This window comes from Cavia porcellus, unplaced genomic scaffold (assembly GCF_034190915.1).
Source record: "Cavia porcellus strain 051 isolate PalLab524CR breed Dunkin Hartley unplaced genomic scaffold, mCavPor4.1 scaffold_3, whole genome shotgun sequence".
Lineage (NCBI taxonomy): Eukaryota > Metazoa > Chordata > Mammalia > Rodentia > Caviidae > Cavia > Cavia porcellus.
The window spans coordinates 33,995,443-34,017,922 of record NW_026947486.1 but is presented as its reverse complement, the minus strand read 5'-3'; the positions used below and the strand labels follow the sequence as shown (position 1 = coordinate 34,017,922).

General features: G+C 37.9%; 1 protein-coding gene across 2 annotated transcripts; it reads left to right on the top strand.

The window, feature by feature from the left end:
- Positions 1-10,967: 10,967 nt before the first annotated feature.
- On the top strand, positions 10,968-17,723 carry Asb12 (ankyrin repeat and SOCS box containing 12). Of its 2 annotated transcripts, XM_013144511.2 has the most exons (4): positions 10,968-11,179; positions 13,722-13,777; positions 16,215-17,058; positions 17,466-17,723. In XM_013144511.2, exons 3-4 carry the CDS (start codon positions 16,224-16,226, stop codon positions 17,597-17,599), a joined length of 969 nt encoding a protein of 322 aa, XP_012999965.1. In that variant the 5' UTR covers positions 10,968-11,179; positions 13,722-13,777; positions 16,215-16,223; the 3' UTR covers positions 17,600-17,723. The 2 variants fall into 2 exon arrangements, with proteins under 2 accessions (XP_012999965.1, XP_003462792.2); XM_003462744.3 differs by lacking the exon at positions 13,722-13,777.
- The last annotated feature ends 4,757 nt before the right edge of the window (positions 17,724-22,480 follow it).

Here is a 22,480-nt window from a genome sequence, read left to right as displayed (position 1 = left end):
GATGATTCAACATACTTAAATCAAAAAATATAATACACCATATCCATACAACCAAAGATAAGAAATACATGAGCATTTCAATAGATGAAGAAAAAGCTTTTAATAAGGTCCAACACTCATTCACGATAAGAACTCTACAGAAAATCATAATAGACTGTCTTTATCTCAATCTGATAAAATCCATCCATGACAAACCAACAGCTATTATCATGTTAAAAGGTCAGAAAAAGAAAACTTTCACTCTAAAATAAGGAACAAGACAAGGATGTCCATTATCTCCACTCCTATTCAATATAGTGCTGGAAATACAAGCCATAGTAAGTAGACAAGCGAGAGAAACAACAGGAATTAGGATAGGAATAAAAGAAGCTAAATTATCATTATTTGTAGATGACATGATACTATACATAGAAGACCCCCAAAATTCTATTGAAAAACTTCTAGGTATAATAACCAAATTCAGTTATATAGCTAGATACAAAGTCAACATTCAAAAATAATAGCATTTCTCTAAAAACAACAAAATTATATAGAGAGAAATAAGACAAGTCACAGTCTTCACAGTAGCACCCAAAAAAGTGAATGTTTCACCCAAAAAAATGAATGCTATGTTTTGTATCATTTTGATAAGTTCAGCTAGCCTTTTATTAGTCTTCTGTGAGCTCAGCGATTCTTTTATTGTGCATTATCTGCTTAATTATATCATGTCTAACAGAATATCTTATCTTTTCACATCTTCTTTTGTTATTTTATATAATTTCATCATGTGCATTTTTATTTGTTCCCCATTGATGTGTAATAGCTTAGCTCTTGGGAAGTGGAAATGATTTGAAACACTTTCTCCCTTCTCTTCTCATGTATCAATGAGCACGCACCTCTATCTGCACTGAGATTTTTGGGTCAATTATGATAGAAGGACTGTATCAAAACTATACAGCTATCCTCAGTGTCTGCTTTTCAGTAGTGCACTATAGGTGTGGCTGAGTATTGGTATTTGTGCCTACCCCAAGATCCAAACAACTCCACTAATTTGAGAATGGAGATTACAGAGAATTTGATCCACCACAAGTGTCTCCTTAAATGAACAAAATACAAAGCAGATATTGATATTAACATGAAAATCAGCAACCTGCCAATAAGCAAAGTCAGCAACAATGATAGAGTGAAAAAAAACTGGATATTCACATATTCCAATAACTAGCAAAGCAACCACTATATCACTCTTATCTATAGAAAAGAGATTTGAACTTATCATCTGTGAGCACAAAAACTCCACCAAAAAACTTCTAAAATTAATAACCAAATTCTTTAGCATAGCTGGATACAAAATCAACACTCAAAAATCAATACCGTTGCTGTACACAAACAACAATCTCACAGAGAAAAAAAATAAGTGAAACTACACACTTCACAATAGCATCAAAAAATGAAATACATAGCAATCAATCTAACAAAGGAAGTAAAAAATGCATACATTAAAAATTAAGGCACACTGAAAGAACAAATCAAAGAGGATATCAGAAAATGGACAGATATCCCTGCTCATGGATAGAAGAATCAAATGGTCAAGAATCAAATGGTAAAAATGGTCATTAAACTATTATACAGATTTAATGCAATTCCAGACAAAATACCATTAGCATACCTCACAGATCTAGAGAAATCATCCCTAACATTCATTTGGAAACAGAAGAGACCTAGAAGAGCAAAAACAATTCTGTGCAACAAAGGAAGGGCAGAAGGCATCACAATTCTTAATTTGACAATATACTACAAAGTTACTGTGATAAAATCAGTGTGGCACTAGCAAAAACACAGACATGAGCTTCAATGGAACAGATAAGAAGATGCAGATATAACCACAAACACTCAGCCACCTTATCTTTGACAAAGGTGCCAAAATTCGTCACTGGAAGGAAGACAGCCTCTTTAATAAATTGTGCTAGAAAAACTCAGTTTTCACATGCCAAAGACTAAAACTAGATCCATGTCTATCACTATATATTAAACTAAAGTCAAAATGGATCAAAGATCTAAATATTAAAATAAAAACATTAAATCTACTGGAAGAGAATCTATATAGAAATCTTGAAGATATAGGTGTAGACAGAGTTCATGAACAAAACCCAGATTCTAGAAAAAGTACTTCAAAGAATCAACATCTTGGATCTCATCTTATTTAAATGTTTTTGCATGTCAAAAAAATCAAGGTTGTGTCTGGGCCAGTAGTGCCTGTGAGTAGAGTATGTCCATGCTCTGCTTTTCTTCCATTTTCCTCAGGGCAGTGGTGCCTGTGGATAGAGTATGACTCTGTGCTTTGCCCTTCCTCCATGGCCTCTGGGCTAGTGGTTCCTGCAAGCAGTGTGAGTTCGTGCTTTGCCCTTCCTTCATGATTCCCAGGACAGTGGTTCTGGCGAGTGGAGTATGAGTCTCCACTCTGCCCTTCCTCCATTGCCCTGGGCCAGTGGTGCTGAAGACTAGAGTGTGAGTCTGTGTTTTGCACTTTCTCAGTGGTCCCTGGGACAGCAGTGCTGGTGAGTAAAGAGTTAGTCTACTCTCTGCCCTTCCTCCATGGTTCCTTGGACAGTGGTGCCAGTGAGTAGAGTGTAAGTCTGCTCTCTGCTACCCCTCCATTACCCCCAGGTCAGAAAAGCCAATGAGTAGTGATGGGGCTGGCCATAGCAGAGTGTGAGTTTTTACCTCCTCCATTGCCCTGGGACAGCTTGCTGCTAGAGGAGTACAGTGGTACAGGCAAGAGGTATACAGTGGTGCTGGCAAAAGGAGTGACTACAGTATAGTCTGGAGGAGACAACTTGAGGGACAAATACTTCTTAGGAAAGCCTTGAAATCAGTAATAAGACTATATAACATTAGAAATCTAAAAGTATCAATACAGAAAACAAAATTAAAAAGAAAATAAAAAATGAAAAGACAAAAAAGATAAATGCAATCCCAAACACTCAGTCCACCAGAGCAAGTCCAGAACACAAAGAGCTACAGGAAATTGGAAGCCAACAAATGGAACTCTTTGAGATGATAGCAGGACAAGTGAAAAACTAAATGAAAGAGGCCATAGAAAAAATAATCTCTAAAGTGAAAAAACAATTGATGATTAAACTAAAAGACATCAAAACAGACACAGATAAAAAACAGAGAAGCTCAAGAAAATGAGAGAAATCATGAATGGCAAACATAGAGTAAAATGAATCAATAAAACAGATCCAAACAGAAATACAGAAGATTGTTAACTGCACTGAAAGTATATGCAGCAGATTGAAGGAAGCCAAAGATAGGATACCATATCTAGAAGACAAGAACACAACTGAAAACCATGAAAAGAAAGATATATTACAAACTACAAGAGAGCATGAGAAAACAATCCAATAGCTACAGGATGAATCAGATAAGTACAACATCAGATTGACTGGAATCACTGAGAAAACTTGAGACAGAACAAAGGTCATTTAAAATTTGTTCACAAAAATAATGATGGAAAACTTCCCAAACATGGATAAAGAATTTTTTTTTTTTATTTAAGAGGAAAAAGAGAAAAACACAAAACAAACCAAAGCGGCGTAAGGGTGCACGCAATACAGAACTACAAAACAAAACAAAACAAAACAAAACAAAACAAAAAACCATAACAGTAAGAAATTACCTGCTAGTAGATTACACACTATTTTCTTGAAAATAGTTCCTCAAATCACAGTATCAAAGAACACAAGGTGGACATTCAAACAGGGAGACTGCAAACAGCTGTGTTCAATGTTCCAAAAACATTGATAAAGTCAGCTATTTAACACCCCCAAACACACTTGCTGTTATATCCGTTAGAGCTCCTTTTTTTTTTCCCTCTCTTTTTTACAACAAAATTTACACATCTTGGATTTTATTACTCCTTAGTGCTTATTACTTTCTTTGGGGGGGGGAAGAATACAGTCAAATATGGCAAAACAAAGCTGCAGGATAAAGAATTTGACATACAAATTAATGAACTATATAGAACTCCAAATAGCAATGACCAAAGCAAATCTACACCAAGGCATGCAATAATCCACCAGTCATATAATAATCAAAATATAAAATCTACACCATAGGCATATAATAATAATAATCAAAATTCCAGAAATTCAGCACAACAACAAAATATTAAAAGCACCTATAGAAAAGAAACATCACCTATAAAAGAAAACCCATCAGAATAACAGCAGACATCTAAACATAAACCCTCAAATCAATAAGAGCATTAAGCAATTCAAATCCTAAAGGAAAACAATCTTTAACCCAGATTGATGTATCCCACAATGATATCTTTCAAAATTAATGGAGAAACAAGACACTTCCAAGACAAACAACTGAAGAAATTAATGACCACAAAACTAGCTCTGTGGAATGCTTTGAAAGACATATCAGAAAGAGATAATGAAGATCACAAACATAGGAACCCAAATAGAATCAAACCACCAGGTAAGGAAAGCCACAGAACAGAGCAAAAAGACAAGAACAAATAATAAGGAAACATTAAAAAGAAAAGCATATATATATATATATATATATATATATATATATATAATTATTTATAACCATCAATGTAAATTGTCTCAATTAACAAGTCAAAAGAAACAGACAGGCAGAATGAATCAAGAAGGAAGATCCAAAAATATGCTTCATTTGAGAAACACAATTACCCCAAAAGGATACTGATACACTAAAAATCAAAGGATGAAAAACAATTTTGCATGTTACAGAAACCGAAAAAAAAAAAAAAACAGGACTAGCTATTCCATTTGCAGATAATGTGAACTTTAAGCCAAAACTGACCAAAAGAGAAAAGAAGGTCATTACATACTTATTAAGGGAAAACTCCAAAAAGAAATAACAATCATAAATATACATGGACCAAACACAGGCTCACTCAATTACATAAAACAAATATGAAATACCTAGGAATCAACTAATAAAGGAAGCAAAAGTTCTTTACAGTGAAATTGACAATACTCTAAAAAAGGAGATAAAAGTGGACATCAGAAAGATATTTCTTGCTCATGGATACGAAGAATCAACATAGTGAAAATAGCCATACTCTCAAAACTTCTATGCAAATTTAATGCAATCTCAATCAAAATAATATTAACATACCTCACAGATCTAGAGAAAACTCACCTAACATTCATTTATTTGGAACCAGAAAATACCTAGAATAGGAAAAGCAGTTCTTGGTAACAAAGGTGTCATGGGACATCACAATCGCAGACCTGAAATTATGGTACAAAGCTACTATGATAAAATCTACATGGTATTGGCAAGAAACAGACCTGAAAATCATGAAATTGATACGAAGATGCAGATATAAATATAAAGAAATAACCATCTTACCTTTGACAAAAGGGCCAAACATGGTCACTGGAAGGAAGATAGCCTCCTTAATAAATGGTGCTGGAAAAACTGATTTTCCACATGCTGAAGACAAAAACTAGACCCATGTCTATCATCATGCACTAAACTAAAGATAAAATGATTCAAAGATCTAAATAGTAAAACATAAATACTAAATCTACTGGAAGAGATAGTAGGTAAAACTCTTGAAGAAACAAGGGTAGGCAGAGAGTTTATGAACAAAAACAAAACTTTGCCGGAAGTTAGTCAAAGAATCAACAACTGGGATCTCATCATATTAAAATGTTATTGCACATCAAAGTAAATCACCAACAGAGTGTAAAGAAAACCCACAGAATGTTAAAATGTTTTAGTATAGTGTCCCTCAGACAAAGACATATCTAGATCATATAACAATTGAAAAAAATCAGGCCACCTGTATAGTTTGTGTTTAAATGTACCCCCAGAGCCTCATGCAGTCATGGGTGGCAGGTCTTTTGAAGATGAGTGAGTCTAGTGTTTGTGGTTGGTTCATATTAGCTAGCACTGGGATTGGTGTTGAGTGCTGCACCCACCCAGGCATGAGTAACTGGCATACAATACAAGGGAAGGAAAGAGACACACTTTCCCTTTTTCCCTTTTTGCTTGTGTCACTTGCAGCTACAATGAACAATTCCCTCCTAGCTTTGCCACTCTGCCTTGGAGTTAGCTGAGTGTGGACTGAAATCTCTAGGCAAATTCCTTAGCTATGAACATCAATGAAATTCACAAGGGAATTTACATATTCTCAATATACAGTGGCACAGGGTAAACAGTCCCATTTCAAAAAGCAAAGCAAGATTCAACCCCAGCAAATCAAGTGTTAAATCTTGTAGGTCCATCTCCAGCATCTGAGCTACTTGGTGATAAGATGTGAGTTCTAGAGAGCTTGGCCAGCTTCACCCATATATCTTTACTGCTTGCAGTCCTCATGACCTTTGTCTTAGGCTTACTTAGTCTGCAACACTCCTTGGTACATATTTTATTTTCCTAGCATCTCTACAACCCTGGAGTCTCCGATGCACCTATAGCTTCTCACTCACAGCTTCATACATCACCCTTTCAAGAGGGCTGGAAGGATTCTGACCCTATCACACATCTTATGCCTAGCCTCCCTTTGAAATCTGTGTAGAAGCCTCCATGACACCATACATCTTAGACTCTGGATACTTGTAAAATGTGGTTTACTCCAAGGTCTACAGCTAAATACAAGTAAGCACTTCCTTTAAGTGGCCATGAGTGAAAAGGGAACCCTAGGGCTCTCTTCTCGAAGAAATATCTTTCAAAAATTCATGCTTTTATATATTCATTTTGTCTTTCTGTGTTTTTTCTTCATGTACCTGGGCTATGTGGTGTTTTTAAGACACAGTCTTGGTATATGGTTAAGGTTGGCCTTGCTATTTAACCCAATCTGAACTTAAACTCATGTTCCTCTTGCCTCAGCTTCCCAAGACCTGTAATTATAGACTTTTATACCCTTAAATCTCATAGGTATGATCTTCCTGATTCCTGAGATGGCTTCAAGGGATCTTTCTACTTATCCCTGGAGCTGGAGAAAAGTAGATTTTTTAATGGATACACAATATGTAGTGAAATTGGGACTTTCACATTATCATTGATGGGATAGTAAAATGATGCACTTGTTATGAAAAAACATCATATCAATTCCTCAAAAATTTGAAGACATAGAGTATTTTATTCTAAAAATCATATTAAAATTAAAAATCCTATAATGTTGAAATCATCTTGAAGTGGGACAGTAAAGTGAGATAAATCACTCTACATGATAGTAAATCTTACTATAAAAGTAGAGTTCTAACACCATATACACATGTGTTCATAGCAGTTTTATTCCTCTCAGCCAAATAGATGCAACTCAGATGTCCTTCAGTGTGAATAAATAAACTGTGCTATTATACATCTAATGAATTCCACTCAACAATAAAAAGAAACAAACTTGCTACACACAACAGTATGGATGAATCTCAAGTATGTGCTGAGTGAAAAGACTAATTTAAAACACTAAAAATTAATTTATAATGGTTTCATTTATATAATTTGAAATAACAGAATTAGAGAACATAATAGAGGTTTCCAGGAGGTTAAGGACCAAAGTGAGATGAGTGAGAAGAAATGAATGTGGTTATAAAAGGGCAACATAAGGTATCTTTACTAGGACAGGAACATTCTCTGTATCAACTACAGTGGTATACATAAGAAACAACACATAACAAAAACTATATAAAAATAAATATACACATGCACACACATGCACAAATGAGTACAAATAAAACAAAGAAATCTGAATTAAATGGATTTTGCCAATGCCAATATCAGACATGTTATAACGTACAAAATGTGCTAGGGATCTCTGAATTAGTGTTACAATTGTATGTGAAACTGTAAATATGTCAGCAAAATATATATTACAACTTCTTCAAACATTTTTTCTCAGGAAATATTTTTCCTACTCTGTTGCTTTTGTCATTATAATAATTGACTACTAATCAGCCTCCCATAAGGCCTCTGACAATGAACAGCTATAAGCCATTGGCTCAAACCAAGTGGAAGCCAACAAGTTTTCTTTATTTTATTTATTTATTTATTCATTCATTTGGCAGTACTGGGGAGTGAAGCCAAAACTTTATGCTGAGATATATCCACAGATTATTTTACTTTTTATTTTAAGACTGGCTCTCATTAAGTCACTAAGGTACCCAGGCTAGGTTCAATCGTTGATTTCACTGCTTCACTCTCCAGAATGCTCGATTTAGAGGCCTATACCACCATGCCTTGCTTGATAAGCTTTTGATGTTCAGAGTCACAATGTGCAAGCAGGCTGCATGACTATTCACTTTATGATAGACTGAATAGATATCAGTTTGAAAGAAATAGTTGAAGTAGTTGTTTTCCATGAGGTAAGGGGACATGGTGGATAAAATATCTTGGTTCAGATCCCTAACAGGCTGTATTGAGGTAGCATAGTGCAAGTGACTGTGTGCTCTGGCGTCTCAAGGGAAAGCAGAGGAGAGAATCAACTCAGAGATACTTTGTAGATGAAGATATGAGTTTCTCAGAAACAAGGAGTAATTTGAGTTGCCCAATAATGAGTAATACATATCATCACAAATCTCATTATTCTGTACTACTAATATGTACCAATTAACAAACAAACAAAAACAACGATGTGCTACTTCTAGCTGGAGCAAGTGCTCTATTATTGGAAGCATTTAAGTCAAAGGCATTGAATATGTTCAAGAAATATAAACATTCCTTTTTATTGTGCAAATTCTGACACTAAACTAATCACATGGAATGGAAATGGCTAGTATTTTATTTCACTACATCTGTGGTCCCCTGACAGGATTTTTGTTTTTCTGACTGAAATATTCTATTTCTTGGTAATTGGGAAGAGAAAGAAAAGTGCTCCAAGGTCATGGAATCGGGGTTCTGATTTAGTAGACTGAAGTCTACTAAAGGAAAACTCATTATAATTAGTTTTCATAAAGGTACAGAAAACAGAACAATGAAATAGCCCTCTGTAGTGGATATAAACAACCACAAGCATACAGGGCAGCTTTGGTTTTGGCATTTTCTCATTATGTAAAATACAATAGTTTCCATGTATATTTTTCCTAATAAAATGCACTTTTTAAATTTTTTTTTATTTTAAAGAGAGTAAAACAAACCATAACAAAACAGAACAAAGCAGATCCGAAGAAAACAACGTAAGTGACACAGATTTTAAAGCAAAACACAGGAGATCTACAGTGGCTACCATAATGTCTTCTTTTCCTCAAAATAGTTGTCTATATCTTCACACAATGAATTCATACAAAACAAAATAGTATAAAAACTGATCAGCACAGAGTAATAAAGGCATTATAGGCCTTCAAAACCCAACAATAGTGAAATCAATGGCTACTGTAATGTCTCTTGTTCTCTTCAAAATACTTGTCAATATCTTCATGTATTTTGAAATTAAATAATACAAAACAGACTGAAACCACTGTAAATGAAGAATAAAATTATTACTAGATTCCACAGCATGATGATAGGAAATCAGCAATGGATATCATAACGTCTCTTTTTCTTCTAAGTAGCTGTTCATATCATCACAATAATTCAATCAGCAAATTTTTTAGGAGAAGTTCTAGGCATGTATAAGTCTCTGCATGTACACCTATCCTTTCTGCATGAGAGGGAAAAACAAAACAAAACAAATTACTGGAAAAATAAGAAACAAAAAAGACAAATAGATAACAATAGCAAGGAGCCCAAAACAATGACAACATAGGCCTTCAAGGTGATAGGAATGTAACTAAGGTTGTTATTTTACATAGTGATCTTCAAGTGTTCCTCAGATCACCAGACACAAACATGCAAAATTGTTCCAATCCTATGAATGTTAACTATTTTTTTCCAAGAACTTATAGAATTTGTAGCATAATCATCTTAGCTATTTTAAATGTGTTTATACAAATTTAGATATTTTTTCTTTTCCCTTCTTTTTTCCCCATCCTGTTCCATGAGATGTCATTTTCCCTCTTTGAGCAGATTTTTATCCTTTCACTGTATGTATTGAGGATTTTGTATCTTATGTACTCTTAGCATTTCTTACACTAGGGAGACAATATGGTATTTACACGAGTTTGATTTTAAAATGCGCTTTTTAAAGGACACTATGTCTTCATTTTTTTGTGTTCTATCTGCACCTTGACTTTGTACATAGTGGCTGCTTCGTAGTTTCACAGACATCATCAGATTGTGTTGTGGTTTCTATACCTAAGGCAAGGCTGACTTTTCATCCCACAGAGAGGCAGGATGCTAGTTCCTCGTTTCGTTTTGTGTAACATCTAAAATATATAATATGACTATTTCTAAAGGTATTTTCCTACCACTTCCCTCACTTGAAAGAAACCAGAGATATAAAATAATACTCTTAACAGCTGAGCTTTTGACAAACTTTCCAGTGTTGATATTACTCTAACAGTGATACTTCAGGGGTAAGAAGAGTGGGAGGCTGTGAGCATTTTCTTCAGCCTGAGCTTGGTGGATGAGTTGACTAGGGAGGTCTTTATAAAAGATAAAGACTTACTTAAGCTTTAGAAAAGCTAACTGAAAGCACATTCCAGGACAGAGGATTCTTCCCATCTTCCTCCTTACTCTAAGGAGTTGGCCAAGGAGAAGCTAGACTGCTTCTGGGTCCTAAAGAAGCCAAAAAATGAAATCTAAAAAAGTTAAGGACAAATTAAATGGATTCCAGATCAGAAGAAAGCTGAGCCTTCCTGGGCCCATTGGTGGTAGAGGTGAGTTTAGAATAGCCTCAGTTCAAGGGCCTTACGTTGGTGCCCATTTGAGTGATAGAAAAGGACATGCAAGGACAAAAGGGGATCAATAGCCCTAGTCTTACTACCTAAGCACCTGTCTACTTTTCAGTCCTTTTAGGACTTCCCTGGGGGCAGCCCCCTCCTCTCCCTGGGACAGAACCCAAAATGACAGTGGTAAGATAATATGGGCTGAGAGAAGGAGGGGTGGAGTGTAGACTAAAATTAGCCCCCTGGAACAAGTCAGCCTGGGAGCTGAGGCCCAGGCTTTCTGCTGTGTTGTTAACAGTGGAAAAGCAGGGCCCCACCTGCTCTAGACTGAAGCAGGAGGGGCTCTCTGGAGAGGGGCCACCTGCAGAAGGGCCACCAGGCCCTAAATACTTCACAGAGGAGCAGTGGCAGTGACCCCAGCTCAGAGCAGCTTCAGCCTGAAGTCCGTAAGTATGTAGACATAAGACACATCAGAGAAAAATGTCAGAGAAAAATGAGTCTAGCTGTAACTATTGAGTCCGGGACATGGGAGCACTTAAATGGAAAGATACTATATGAGCTCCCTGTCTTGCCTACCCCCAGAAAGTATGTCTAGTTAGGCCCTCGGGTCTATAGAGTCCCACTTCTTTTGGGCATCTGTCGTTATACAATACACAGTAGTTATAAATTTGTCTTTTTGTCTTTATATTGTGTTGAAAGTCTGTATGTGGTGGGAGGGTGCAGCAGAGTAGGCTTAAAATCATAAATTCAGAGCTGCTCCAGGAGGTAGGAGAAAAGGCTGAAAAATAGTTCACTGGTGCCTGAAGGAGTGTTCTGTGCCTCATGGAAACCAGCCACTTTCCTATAGGAGTTTTTAACATAGATTCACAGACCCCAAGATCTTAGATAAAATATGAAGCATTCAGAAACAGAGGAGCAAACAATTTTTTTCCCTTCTAACTCCTGGATTGTAATTGAAATTTACTATTTCTTCCAAGGATTAAGGTAGCAAATGGCAGTACTATTACCAGTTCCTGTAACTTGGTAACAGGAAGAAATCAAAGATATTTCATATTACAGTGTGACAGAGATCTTGAAATGTCATTCACATTCCTTGCAACTTAGAAATATTTAATCTTGTTATTTAATGAGTTAATAATGTCTATTACTGTATCGTATAGTTTTAAAATATTTTGATAGCAGCTTTTGAACAAAATTGTTTTCCTTTCATTCCATGTACTTTCTGTCTACTAAAATGTAATGACAAATATCCAGACTTCACTAGAGCCAAAATTACCAAACAGGTTTAAAAACTCCTAAACTTCTAGGAATCAGGAAGTGGTCTTTGGTATACAGCAGTTACATAATCAGTCTCTGATAATAAATTATAGCAAAGTGAAGATAGACACTAGATTAGCTGGATTTTTTTGTCCACAACTAATGGAGGCAGCACTGACTCAAGTTTCAAAGCTCCAAGAAGCCCTGGTTTGATCTGCTTTGGTGGCTCATTATATGAGTTTTGTTGTGGTCTCACAAACAACATAGGTGAAAGTTTCAGCATTACCCTTCACTCCTCCCTGCTTTCTTTATCTACTTAGATCTGAGGCACCAAAATAAAATAGGAAGACAGCCAAATGTGATGGCACACACTTGTAATCTCAGCACTTGGGAGGCTGAGGCAGGAGGATCACTGTGAGTTAGAGGCCAACCTGGGCTACATAGCAAGACCCTGTCTCAAAAACTAAAAAAAAAAAAAAAAAAAAAAAAAAAAAGGAAGAAAAGAACTCATGATTGGAAGAGAAAACGATTTGTATAGGAATTTTCTGCTACCAAATTCTGCAACATTCAGTATGACACTCAAAACCTGAGCATCCTGGGAGCTGCAGTGTAACTGTTTGAAGCAAGGGGAAGGATATTTTGTTTCATTTTGTTTTATTTTGTTTATGTTGCAGCAGAAAGAACAGGACAGGGAGTAGGAAAACCTGTATTCTGTTTCTGGCTCTGGTACTGCCTTGATGTATAGCATCTGGAAAATCCCTCATTTTCCCTGGCCTTTGTTTCTGCCACACAAAAAATAATTAAACAGCTTTGAAATGCATAAGATTTTAAGTGTGTTCTGGGTTCTTGAAAATGAGACAAATGACAGTTACAATCATGTCACCTAACAAAGTAGCTGCTACCCCCTCTGAGCCTTAGTTTTCCCATCTCTAAATTGAAGAAATTACATTAAATTATGTACAAGTTCTAGTCCAGATGAGATTATAGGCCATTAAGTAAGGAGCAATACTCACAGAAATTGAATTGTTGATCATCATACTAAAAACAGTTATTGAGAAATATGTTCAGGCACTGGTCTAGCCAATTCCTATGTATTAATGTGTGCAGTCATAACAACACTCCAAGACAGACACTATTGTCCTCTCCTTAAAGATGAAGAAATAGGCACAGAAAGATTAAGTAATCTGCCCTAGGTCACACAGTTACTAAATGGTACAACTGCAATTGAAACAGGCAAGCAGTGGTTTAACACTATGCCATATGGCACCTTCATCTGCAGTGGGAGCAAAACAGACCAATAGAGGAGTTACAATATAATATGATGACTCCTATAGTACTCTGATAGTAGGAACACAGACTCTGGAGGAACTAACTCACCAGAAGGAAATATATTTTGCAGAAGGATGCACAAGTTACACAGAAAACCACCAGTTTCTTATCACTAGAATTAAGAATATAAATAGAAAATTAATACTAAGTGAGATTCCAGTGACTGGCTAGATCTATAAGCGCAGCTAAGTCATCTGGGCAGTAACCTAAAAGAAGGGAATTGTTAAGGGGTTTAAAACAGTAGAATGGTGCAGACCAGATTTGTGTTTTTAAAGTATCACTTTAACCACAACACAGAAACAATATTGAAAAGGGAAACTATGTAGAAAACTATTACAACTGTTGAGGCAAAAAAAAAAAATAGAGTCTAGATAAAGTATTGACAATATGTATCTGCTTTAGGAGGATGGATGTTTCCAGAAAGTAAAATCCACAAGAATTAATGAGTAAGACAAGAGGTAAGATAAGAGACTAAGATGGGTCTTGGGGTTTTAGTTTGGTTGACCTTTGTAGATGATGAGAAATTTATATACAAATTAAATTTGCTGCTATTGAGGATCTTAGTGGTTTGATATTTCTGACCTTGAAGTACGGGAAGAAGCTGAAAAGAGATCTGGGTGGCTCAAAATATCACAATAAAGGTGAGAGTTAAAGTTGTGGGACTGGAACAAAGAGGATGGAGATGAGAACGAGGTGAACATATGGGTAGGAAGAAAAATCAGGTCAGAGTGCTGGGCAGGAAGATGAAGACAGAGTTTGTAGGAAGGAGTGGTAGTAGGGACAGCTGTCCCAGAAAAGTCAGCAAAGTCAGCAAAGGAAAGATCAGATCAAGAAATATTCACTGGGTTTAGATGATTTTTTTAAAAGAGCTTTCTTGGTATGACTGAGGATGGATATAGGCAGATTGCAGAGACTGAAGTAAATGGAAAATGGAAAAATAGATAGCAGATAATTTAAAACATTTGGTAGAGAATGAAAAGATGCCCTGGTATGCACACCTGGAACACTGAAAGAGGAGGATCACAAGTTTGAGCCTAGGATGGGAAATTTTGTGAATTAGAGAGACCTTATTTCAGAATAAAAAATATAAAAGGAGTTAAGGATTTAGCTTATTGTGAAAGCTCTGGGTTCACTGCCCAGTGCTACAAAAAAAAGGGGGGGGGGAGACAAAGAGAAAGGTAGCAACAGAAATGAAACAAATGATTCTAGAAATTTTGTTTTGGTCTCTAAAATAATTAAGAATAAGCCAGAATGAGGATGTCGAAGGTACACATAAAATAAGCTAACCTTTAATCCCCCTAGGATTATCAGTTTATAGGTCCATGTATCCCAACTCACTGTTCATTTAAGGGTAGTTTTCGTTCTCCCACCAACTCCATGAAACATGGACTATCATTTCTGTCTGGCAGATGAGAAAAATGAGTCATGAAAAAGGGAAGTGATTTACCTAAGTTTATTCATTAGGAACTGAGGAATAAAGAGCTACAAACCTGGGTCACACTGATTTCACAAATCTTACTCCCACTGTACCCCAAGAATGAATTAATAATAGGACCATATATGGAGCTCATGCTGGCCATCTGACAGGGGCCTAAAGTTGAGGGTGACCCCACCCACCTCAAAAATTTCTTTCTATGAGGTGAGTATGGGAGGTACCTGGCTAACAAAGAAGGGTGGGGATACACAGTAAGGAAAAGGAGGTAGGTGGCACTGAGACCTTGGCTGCAGGACATGGGAGAGTAGGGAAACTCAAGCTCTGAAAAACCTATCAGTTCATCCTGATGACACTGAAAACGGAGGTGAGTGAACTTCACTTGGGAGACCTAAGAAAAAGATTAGGAAATTCGGTGGATAAATGGAGTCAGTTATTAAGTCATGAGTAATTTTGTGGGGCCTGAGGATTATGAGGAGAAAAGAGTTGAAGTCAGAGTCAAAGTCCCAGGATGGATTTTTCAGGGACTGTAAAAAAGTCTAAAACAGAGGAATGAGGGACAGTAGGTTATGAGGTGATACTGGCAATCTGGGGCACTATTGGCTCAGTGGTTTTGAGGGGTAGCAAACCAGTTACACCAGACAGGACAACTTGCTTTGGAAACATCAGTTGTGTCCAGTTATTCACTTGCCTTCATTTTACTTGAAGTATGAATTTTGTAATGAACCTTCTCATTTGGCCAGTAAATGTCATTCAACACTCATTTTACAATTACCTCTATTTCTGAAGCATGGGGTCTGAGACTGGGAGAAGGCTACAGAAAACTCAGGAGAAGGAGATTTCATCAGACCTGAGGGGCTGTGGAAAATGCAAACTTCACCTAAAAGGGAGAGACATGGAGATGAGGGTCTTCCCCACTAGAGAAATGTTGGAATGCTCTGTGTTACTAGTTTGACACTACACACCACCATTTTACTGGCATAATAACTGCTGGATTCAAACCACATCATTAAACCCCATATGCTAACCTAAGTAAAATGATCTACCAAATCCTTGGTCATGATGAAGGCTCTTTTGGAGGTAAAGAAATCCAAGATGAATAGAGTCCTCATCCTGGAATTTATATTCTAATGGAGAACAGACAGGTAAAAATGCAGTGAAAGCTCACAGTTGAAATTTAGTTGTGATTTTTTTTTAGAATTCTCAGGCATAATGAAATCAGGAAAGACATCCTAGAAGTAAGAATTTGAGGGGCAGATAAAACAGTATATGTAAAAACACCAAGCTGTGAAATGGCCTCACCTGTTTTGACAGTATTTGTGGGACCTGAAATAGGATAGTTAGGAGAGTTAGAAGTAGGATACCCACGAATGTGTAGCCTGATGGTGATAGGCAGGGGGGGATAGCACTCTCGACCTTTCAAAAGGACGTTCAGTTTCTCTCCTTTCTTTTGTTACCCACAGAACTGGCATATGCTCCTCCCCATAATGAAAATAGTCCTATTGCAGTCAACCAAGATGAATCTCATGGATATCACCAAGATCCTCTCCCTCTTGCAGCCTGAAGAGGAGGACACTGATACAGGGGAGAAGCAGGCTCTCAATCAAGCAGTATATGACAATGACTCCTATACCTTGGATCAGCTTCTATGCCAGGAGCGTTACAAACGTTTCATTAATAGCAGGAGTGGTTGGGGAGTTCCTGGGACACCCTTGCGCTTGGCTGCTTCTTATGGCCATTTGAGCTGTTTGCAGGTCCTGCTGGCACATGGTGCTGAAGTTGATAGCTTGGATGTGAAAGCACAGACACCGCTTTTCACTGCTGTCAGCCATGGCCATCTGGACTGTGTACGTGTGCTTTTGGAAGCTGGTGCTTCTCCTGGTGGCAGCATCTACAACAACTGTTCTCCTGTGCTTACAGCTGCCCGTGACGGTTCTGTTGCCATCTTACAGGAGCTCCTAGGTCATGGCGCAGAGGCCAATGTCAAGGCTAAGTTGCCAGTGTGGGCATCGAACATAGCTTTATGTTCTGGTCCCCTCTATTTGGCTGCAGTCTATGGGCATCTCGACTGTTTTCGCCTGCTTTTGCTACATGGGGCAGATCCTGATTACAACTGTACTGATAAGGGCCTACTGGCTCATGTTCCCCATCCCCGCACTCTCCTTGAAATCTGCCTCCACCATAATTGTGAGCCAGAGTATATCCAGTTGTTAATTGATTTTGGTGCTAACATCTACCTTCCATCTCTCTCTCTGGACATGACTTCAAAAGATGATAAGGGTGTTGCACTGCTGCTACAGGCCAGAGGTAAGTGATAAGCATGCCAACCCCCTAGGAGCCTCAGTTTATAGGTCTACACATCCCAAATCACTGTTGAAGCCATTTCTATGGGATGAACTGGAGAAAGCTTTATCTTCCCCTCTCTCTTTGGGCCCCATTGTAGAAAATGCTATAATCTCCATGTTAGGGAAAGGGTCATTCAGGTGAGGTGGGTGGAGAGAAGCACTTGTTCAATTTCTAGTACTGGCTTTTTTTGTGGCCTCACACATTCCCATACTAGGTCTCAGTGCAGCTATACTGATAGCATGCTGTGGAGGTCATATATTAGCTGGAAAAGGTATTAGAACTATAGTAGCAAGATAGCGGGAATGCAGACTTTGGTTGGATAATTATATTGAGAAATGATCCTCATGACCTATTTCTCCTTGCTGTAGCCACTCCACAGTCGCTCCTATCCCAGGCCCGTTTAGTTATCCGCAGAGCCTTGCGCCAGGCCAGCCAACCACAAGCCATCGATCAGCTGGATATTCCTTCCACATTGATTAGCTATCTCAAATATCAACTATAATCTTGTAGTATTCCTTGGACCCGAAGATGCCTTTAAGAACCACTGAAGACCTGAGTAGCTGGAGAACATTACAGCTCTACCTACTCTGGAGCTGCTCTCCCATAATAAAATCCTTCGAAAATAATTCTTGGTGGCTGGCTACTGTGTCTGGGGTGAAGGTGGAGATTTATTGGGGGAAATGTGTCTGCTTAATCATGAAAAGAGGGTACTGTCTAGCATGTGACTGGTGCAAGAGTCTTGGCTACTGAAAAATCAAAAGAAAATCAACCCACTGACCATATCTTCCCTATCAAGGCTCCTATAGTGTTTGGAGCCATGTTGCCCTGGCAGCAAGATCATGAAGAATTCAAGTGAATGCCCAGCTTTATTTTTCTGGCTGCTACAAGACACCATTTCTGGTGCTGTCTCTTATCTCTTATTACTTTGAGTCAAATGACCAAGAAGCTTCTCATGCATTGATATATTAAACTGTAGGCTGCATTTATACCAGTCAAGATCAACTTGGGAAACAATCAACAAAATATTTATGACAGGGAGTTTAATGCAAACAATAAATTGGTTATATAGGTGATAGACTGAGAACCCAGCCAGGACAAAGAGGTAACCCAGAGATTAATGATAGCAAAAAGCCAATGTCACCCCTAGACTACAGGAGGAAGAGGGGAGGTGTTTCCAGAGTTGAGGGTCAAGAATCATCTGATGGGAAGTGGAATCCATGGTAGCTAGACCTATACATAAAAATACTGTCCAAAGAACAGGAAAAGAAGAAATATCTTCTCCTTTCCTTATTTTTGCCTGCTAGTCTGCCTGTGATGTCTCTCTTTGTGGGAAAACTTGAAATCAACTAATTGTAGAGCCTAGAAAACAGCCTACAGGGGTCAGACCCCTTTTCACATAGAGCAAAGCAGGGAGAAGATAAAGAATGGAGGAACAGTGGAAGTAAGTAGTATGACCTGAGCTATGTGCTAGAATCACACAGCAATAATGGAAGTATGCTGACAGGAAAAACCATAGCAGAGATACAGCAATGTCATTAACTGAGACAAAGAAGACAGAGGATAAGGATCTTAGATTCTCCTTTTATCCTCCCTTTCATCAGTGCTTTCCATAGCTTGACTCAAGCCAGAAAGTAGTTCAAAAAGGGAAACTAGAGAATGCAGCCTACAGAGTGAGATATCCTATGATATAGAAAACAGCAACGATTGGAGACAGGCAGACTACAGACACATATCTATGCACTTTTACAAAACACTAAGGCTTTACCCTTCCACAAGAGGTTCATGTATTTCCTTTGTGCATCTATGAGTGAGGATATGAATGAGTGGTGAGAGAGAGAGATGACACAAAATGGTGGAGGAGGGCAGCGCCATATAATCTGTCCCCTGGAACCACTTTATATGGTTAGAGCTCTTCCTGGATGCTACCTTGATAGCCCCTTAAATCATGCTTTCTTAACATGACAAAAGGGAGGCAAGCCATGGAGTCTAACTTGTCTCACTCCTCTGCCACCTCCATACCCTCCCTACCCACTAGTTCTTACAATACTTTAGAAAGGAAGGCAAAAAACACTAGATATTGGCATGATCCTGCTGAATCAGCTTCCATATTTTTATTCTTTAAGGCAGTTTGGAGAGCAGTGAAACAGTTTATCTCCAGCAATTATGAAAGCTGAATAACTATAAACAGACAGAAGCTTCATATTAGGTATGCCATGCTCTCTTCTGGCTTTCCTTCAGTCTGGGCTCCTGATGGGTGATTTGTCCAGGACCAAAGCCCTGACCTTGCCCACTGTCTCTATGGAGAAGGCCTCTGAGGATAAAGAGTCAATATCAATTGCTCCATTTGCTATCAGCTCTTGGTAAGTATATCCTTAAACAGGATCAAGGCAGAGTGGCCTCCCTGCAGCATTTGGGACACAGATTATTCGACTGACCCATAAAAGTATGTGGATTCCTCAAATGACTGTTTTGGGTTTTTTTTTTTTTTTTTTTTTTTTGTCTTTTTCATTTTTATTGGTACCGGGGATCGAACTCACGACCGCCTGCTTGCAAGGCAGGTGCTTATGCCGCTGAGCTAAAGCCCAACCCCCTAAATGACTGTATTTGAAGATATTATAGGAGTGTACCAATAATAAGCAAAGAGGAAAGACTGAAACAACCCTGTTTTCTACATGAGGGAAACAGAAGTCTGATAAACTTCAGTGCCCATTTTATTGGTGGCCCAGCTCCTCAGACTACTTCAAACTGTTCTTTTCCAGGTGCTTGTATTACTTGTATAGTGGGCAAAGATAGTCCTTTACCATCTCCAGCCTCAGTATCCTCATCTATACATTAGGGTCTAGGTGAGAATGCATCTGAAATCTTGATGATGAATATTCCAAGGTAAGCTTTCCTAGGAGGTATGAAGAAGCAAAGGTAATATTATTGTTCCGGGAGTGAAATCTTTCCCTTAGCCTTTTGCTGGCATTGTTGGCACTGACACCAATTGAGAGACTAATAGTCACATTCCATTTCCCTCCAATCCCTTTCCCGGTGATACCATCAGCTTTAAGGAAGGCTAAGTATTAAATACCACAAATGAGTGCTGGCTCCTTCTTTCTTTTCTTTTTGTTCACTCCTGACCTTTCTTTCCCTTATTCCTTCTCATTTTCTCTTTTTCCTCTGTCCTTTCTGCTAAGGCATTGGTAGTGAACCTATGGCACATGTGCCACAGCAGGCACTCAAGAACTCTCTCTGTTGGCATACAAATCCAAGTCACCCTAGCAGCTGGCATCAGATATTCAGGTTTAATTGAACTGTTTGCACATTGCAATTTAAAAACATGAGTTTTGGGTTGCAGTTTGGGCACTTGGTCTAAAAGGTTCACCATCACTGTGGTAGAGTCTGAACATGGCATCTTCCAAAATTCATACATTGGAGTCTATTCTCAATGCAATAGAACTGGGAGATGGAGAGTGTGAGAAGTTATTAAGTTATAAGGGCTTCATCCTTATCAATAGGACCAGCACCCTTATAAAACAATTTCTAGTGAGTTCCCTTTTTCTCCTTTTGCCACATGTGCACATATAGCAGACATCATCTATGAGAAATGGGCTTTCACCAGACTAAAAATCTTGATCTTAAACTTACCAGTTTACTAAACTGTGGGCAATAAATTTTTGTTGCTTATAAATTGCCTATTCTAAGGCATTTTGTTATAGCAGTGCAAATGGACTAACATACTTTTCTTTCTTCCTTCCTGACAATGCCATGAGCTTGAGTCTTGGTTCTAATTTACAAATGCTACTGATCACCCTATACTTTCTCTTGTAATGGGAAATCTGTTTTCTTTTGTTCAGAAATATGGCCCCCAAACACTAGATCTAAAATGAAAAATAAACCATGAGATTTCAAAACCCAAAGCCATCCCCTTTATCTGCTAAAATGATTGAAAATCTGATGGAAGAGGTGCTATTTGATCTTGGTTGACAGGGCATTATTTATCAGAGATGAAGAAAAAGATTCTGAGTGACAGGTATTGAGTAAAAGCATAAAAATGAGAAAACATAGGGTATTTTGAGCAACAGTTTATTTTGGTTCAAGTTCAGCATACTTTAATGGGAACTAGGCTAACTATTAGACTGAAGAGAACAGCAAATATCTTAGTCCTTTGGAAATGAAGATTCTTAGCTCTTAGTATGGGAAATATTCAATCATAGAAATGACTTACTGAAGCATATGGAGAATATGTTCCCTGATTCCCATCACAAATTTCATAGCATTAGCATCCTCTTGTGGGCACAGAGTAAGTTACTTAAAATTATTTACACACTCATCATTTCACTTCATATAATAATCCAGTGCAATATGCAGAAGTTTCTGTATAGATGCTGGTAACTGCCACATTGCACTGGGAATAGGAAAAAGGGACTGTGATAAGAATGGCCCTAGGAGAGAGAACATCAAAGCTTTCCCTTTCTGTATCAGGTGGCTTGATTCTACAATATCCAAAATATAATAGGGCTTCATTTTTTCTTCTTCCCTCACCAAACCCTACATCTATATAGTTATGTCTACAACCATATGTTTCATTCTTTCTTTTCATCTGCTTCATTCTGTGTTATGACTTGTATTAAATGTCCTCCAAAAGCTACATGCAGTCATAGCCAGGGCTTTTTCAGAGGTGGCTGAATCTAGAGTGTGTTACTGGGATAGATTCATGCTGCAATACTAGGCTCAAGGGCACTAGGATTAAGAATTTGAGTGCTACCTACCCTAAATAGCCTGTATAAGACATAAGAGCTGTGGTCAACCCTTGTTCCTTTTGCTACCTTCTGCCCATCATGAACTGTTTCTCCTCTGTAACGCCTGTCTACCATGCTGCTCTGCTTTGGAGCCAGCAGATTACAGACTGAAACCTCTATAAACTGCGAGCTACATAAACCTTTCCTCCTTTGGGTGTTGAGTATTTTGTCTCAGCAAAGAGAAAAGTAACCAGGACATTCTGAAACCCTCTGATTTCTGTTCATCTACAAATACAGAAGACATTAGCTTCCAGCCACTAGCCTGCTTGCAAGTTCCTACCCTGCCAGACTCTACATAACTTCTTCTTCCTAGCAGAAAAGCAGCAACTGGGTTAATGGCAGTATTTGGTCCAGTGATTCCTTCAGTGTCCTGACCTGTAGTTTTTTATCTCCTTGATTTTTACACTATCATCCACTCCCCATTTTAGCATTCCTAACCTCATCTGAAAACACAGAGCATCTATATATTCAGAATTGCCTGCTTTTCTAGAAGGTACATTCCTGGAAACCTTGATCCCACAGAATCTCCCACTCTATCACTCAAAAAATATTTATTGAGTACTAACTTCTTTTCTTCTTTCTTGTCCATCTTTTTAAAA

What these genes read in the sequence shown, in the direction of transcription:
- Asb12 (XM_003462744.3), top strand. Translation starts at nt 16,224, where the DNA reads ATGCTCCTCCCCATAATGAAAATAGTCCTATTGCAGTCAACCAAGATG. An exon ending in ACTGCTGCTACAGGCCAGAG is followed by an intron (nt 17,059 to 17,465) that starts GTAAGTGATAAG and finishes TCCTTGCTGTAG; the next exon opens with CCACTCCACAGTCGCTCCTA.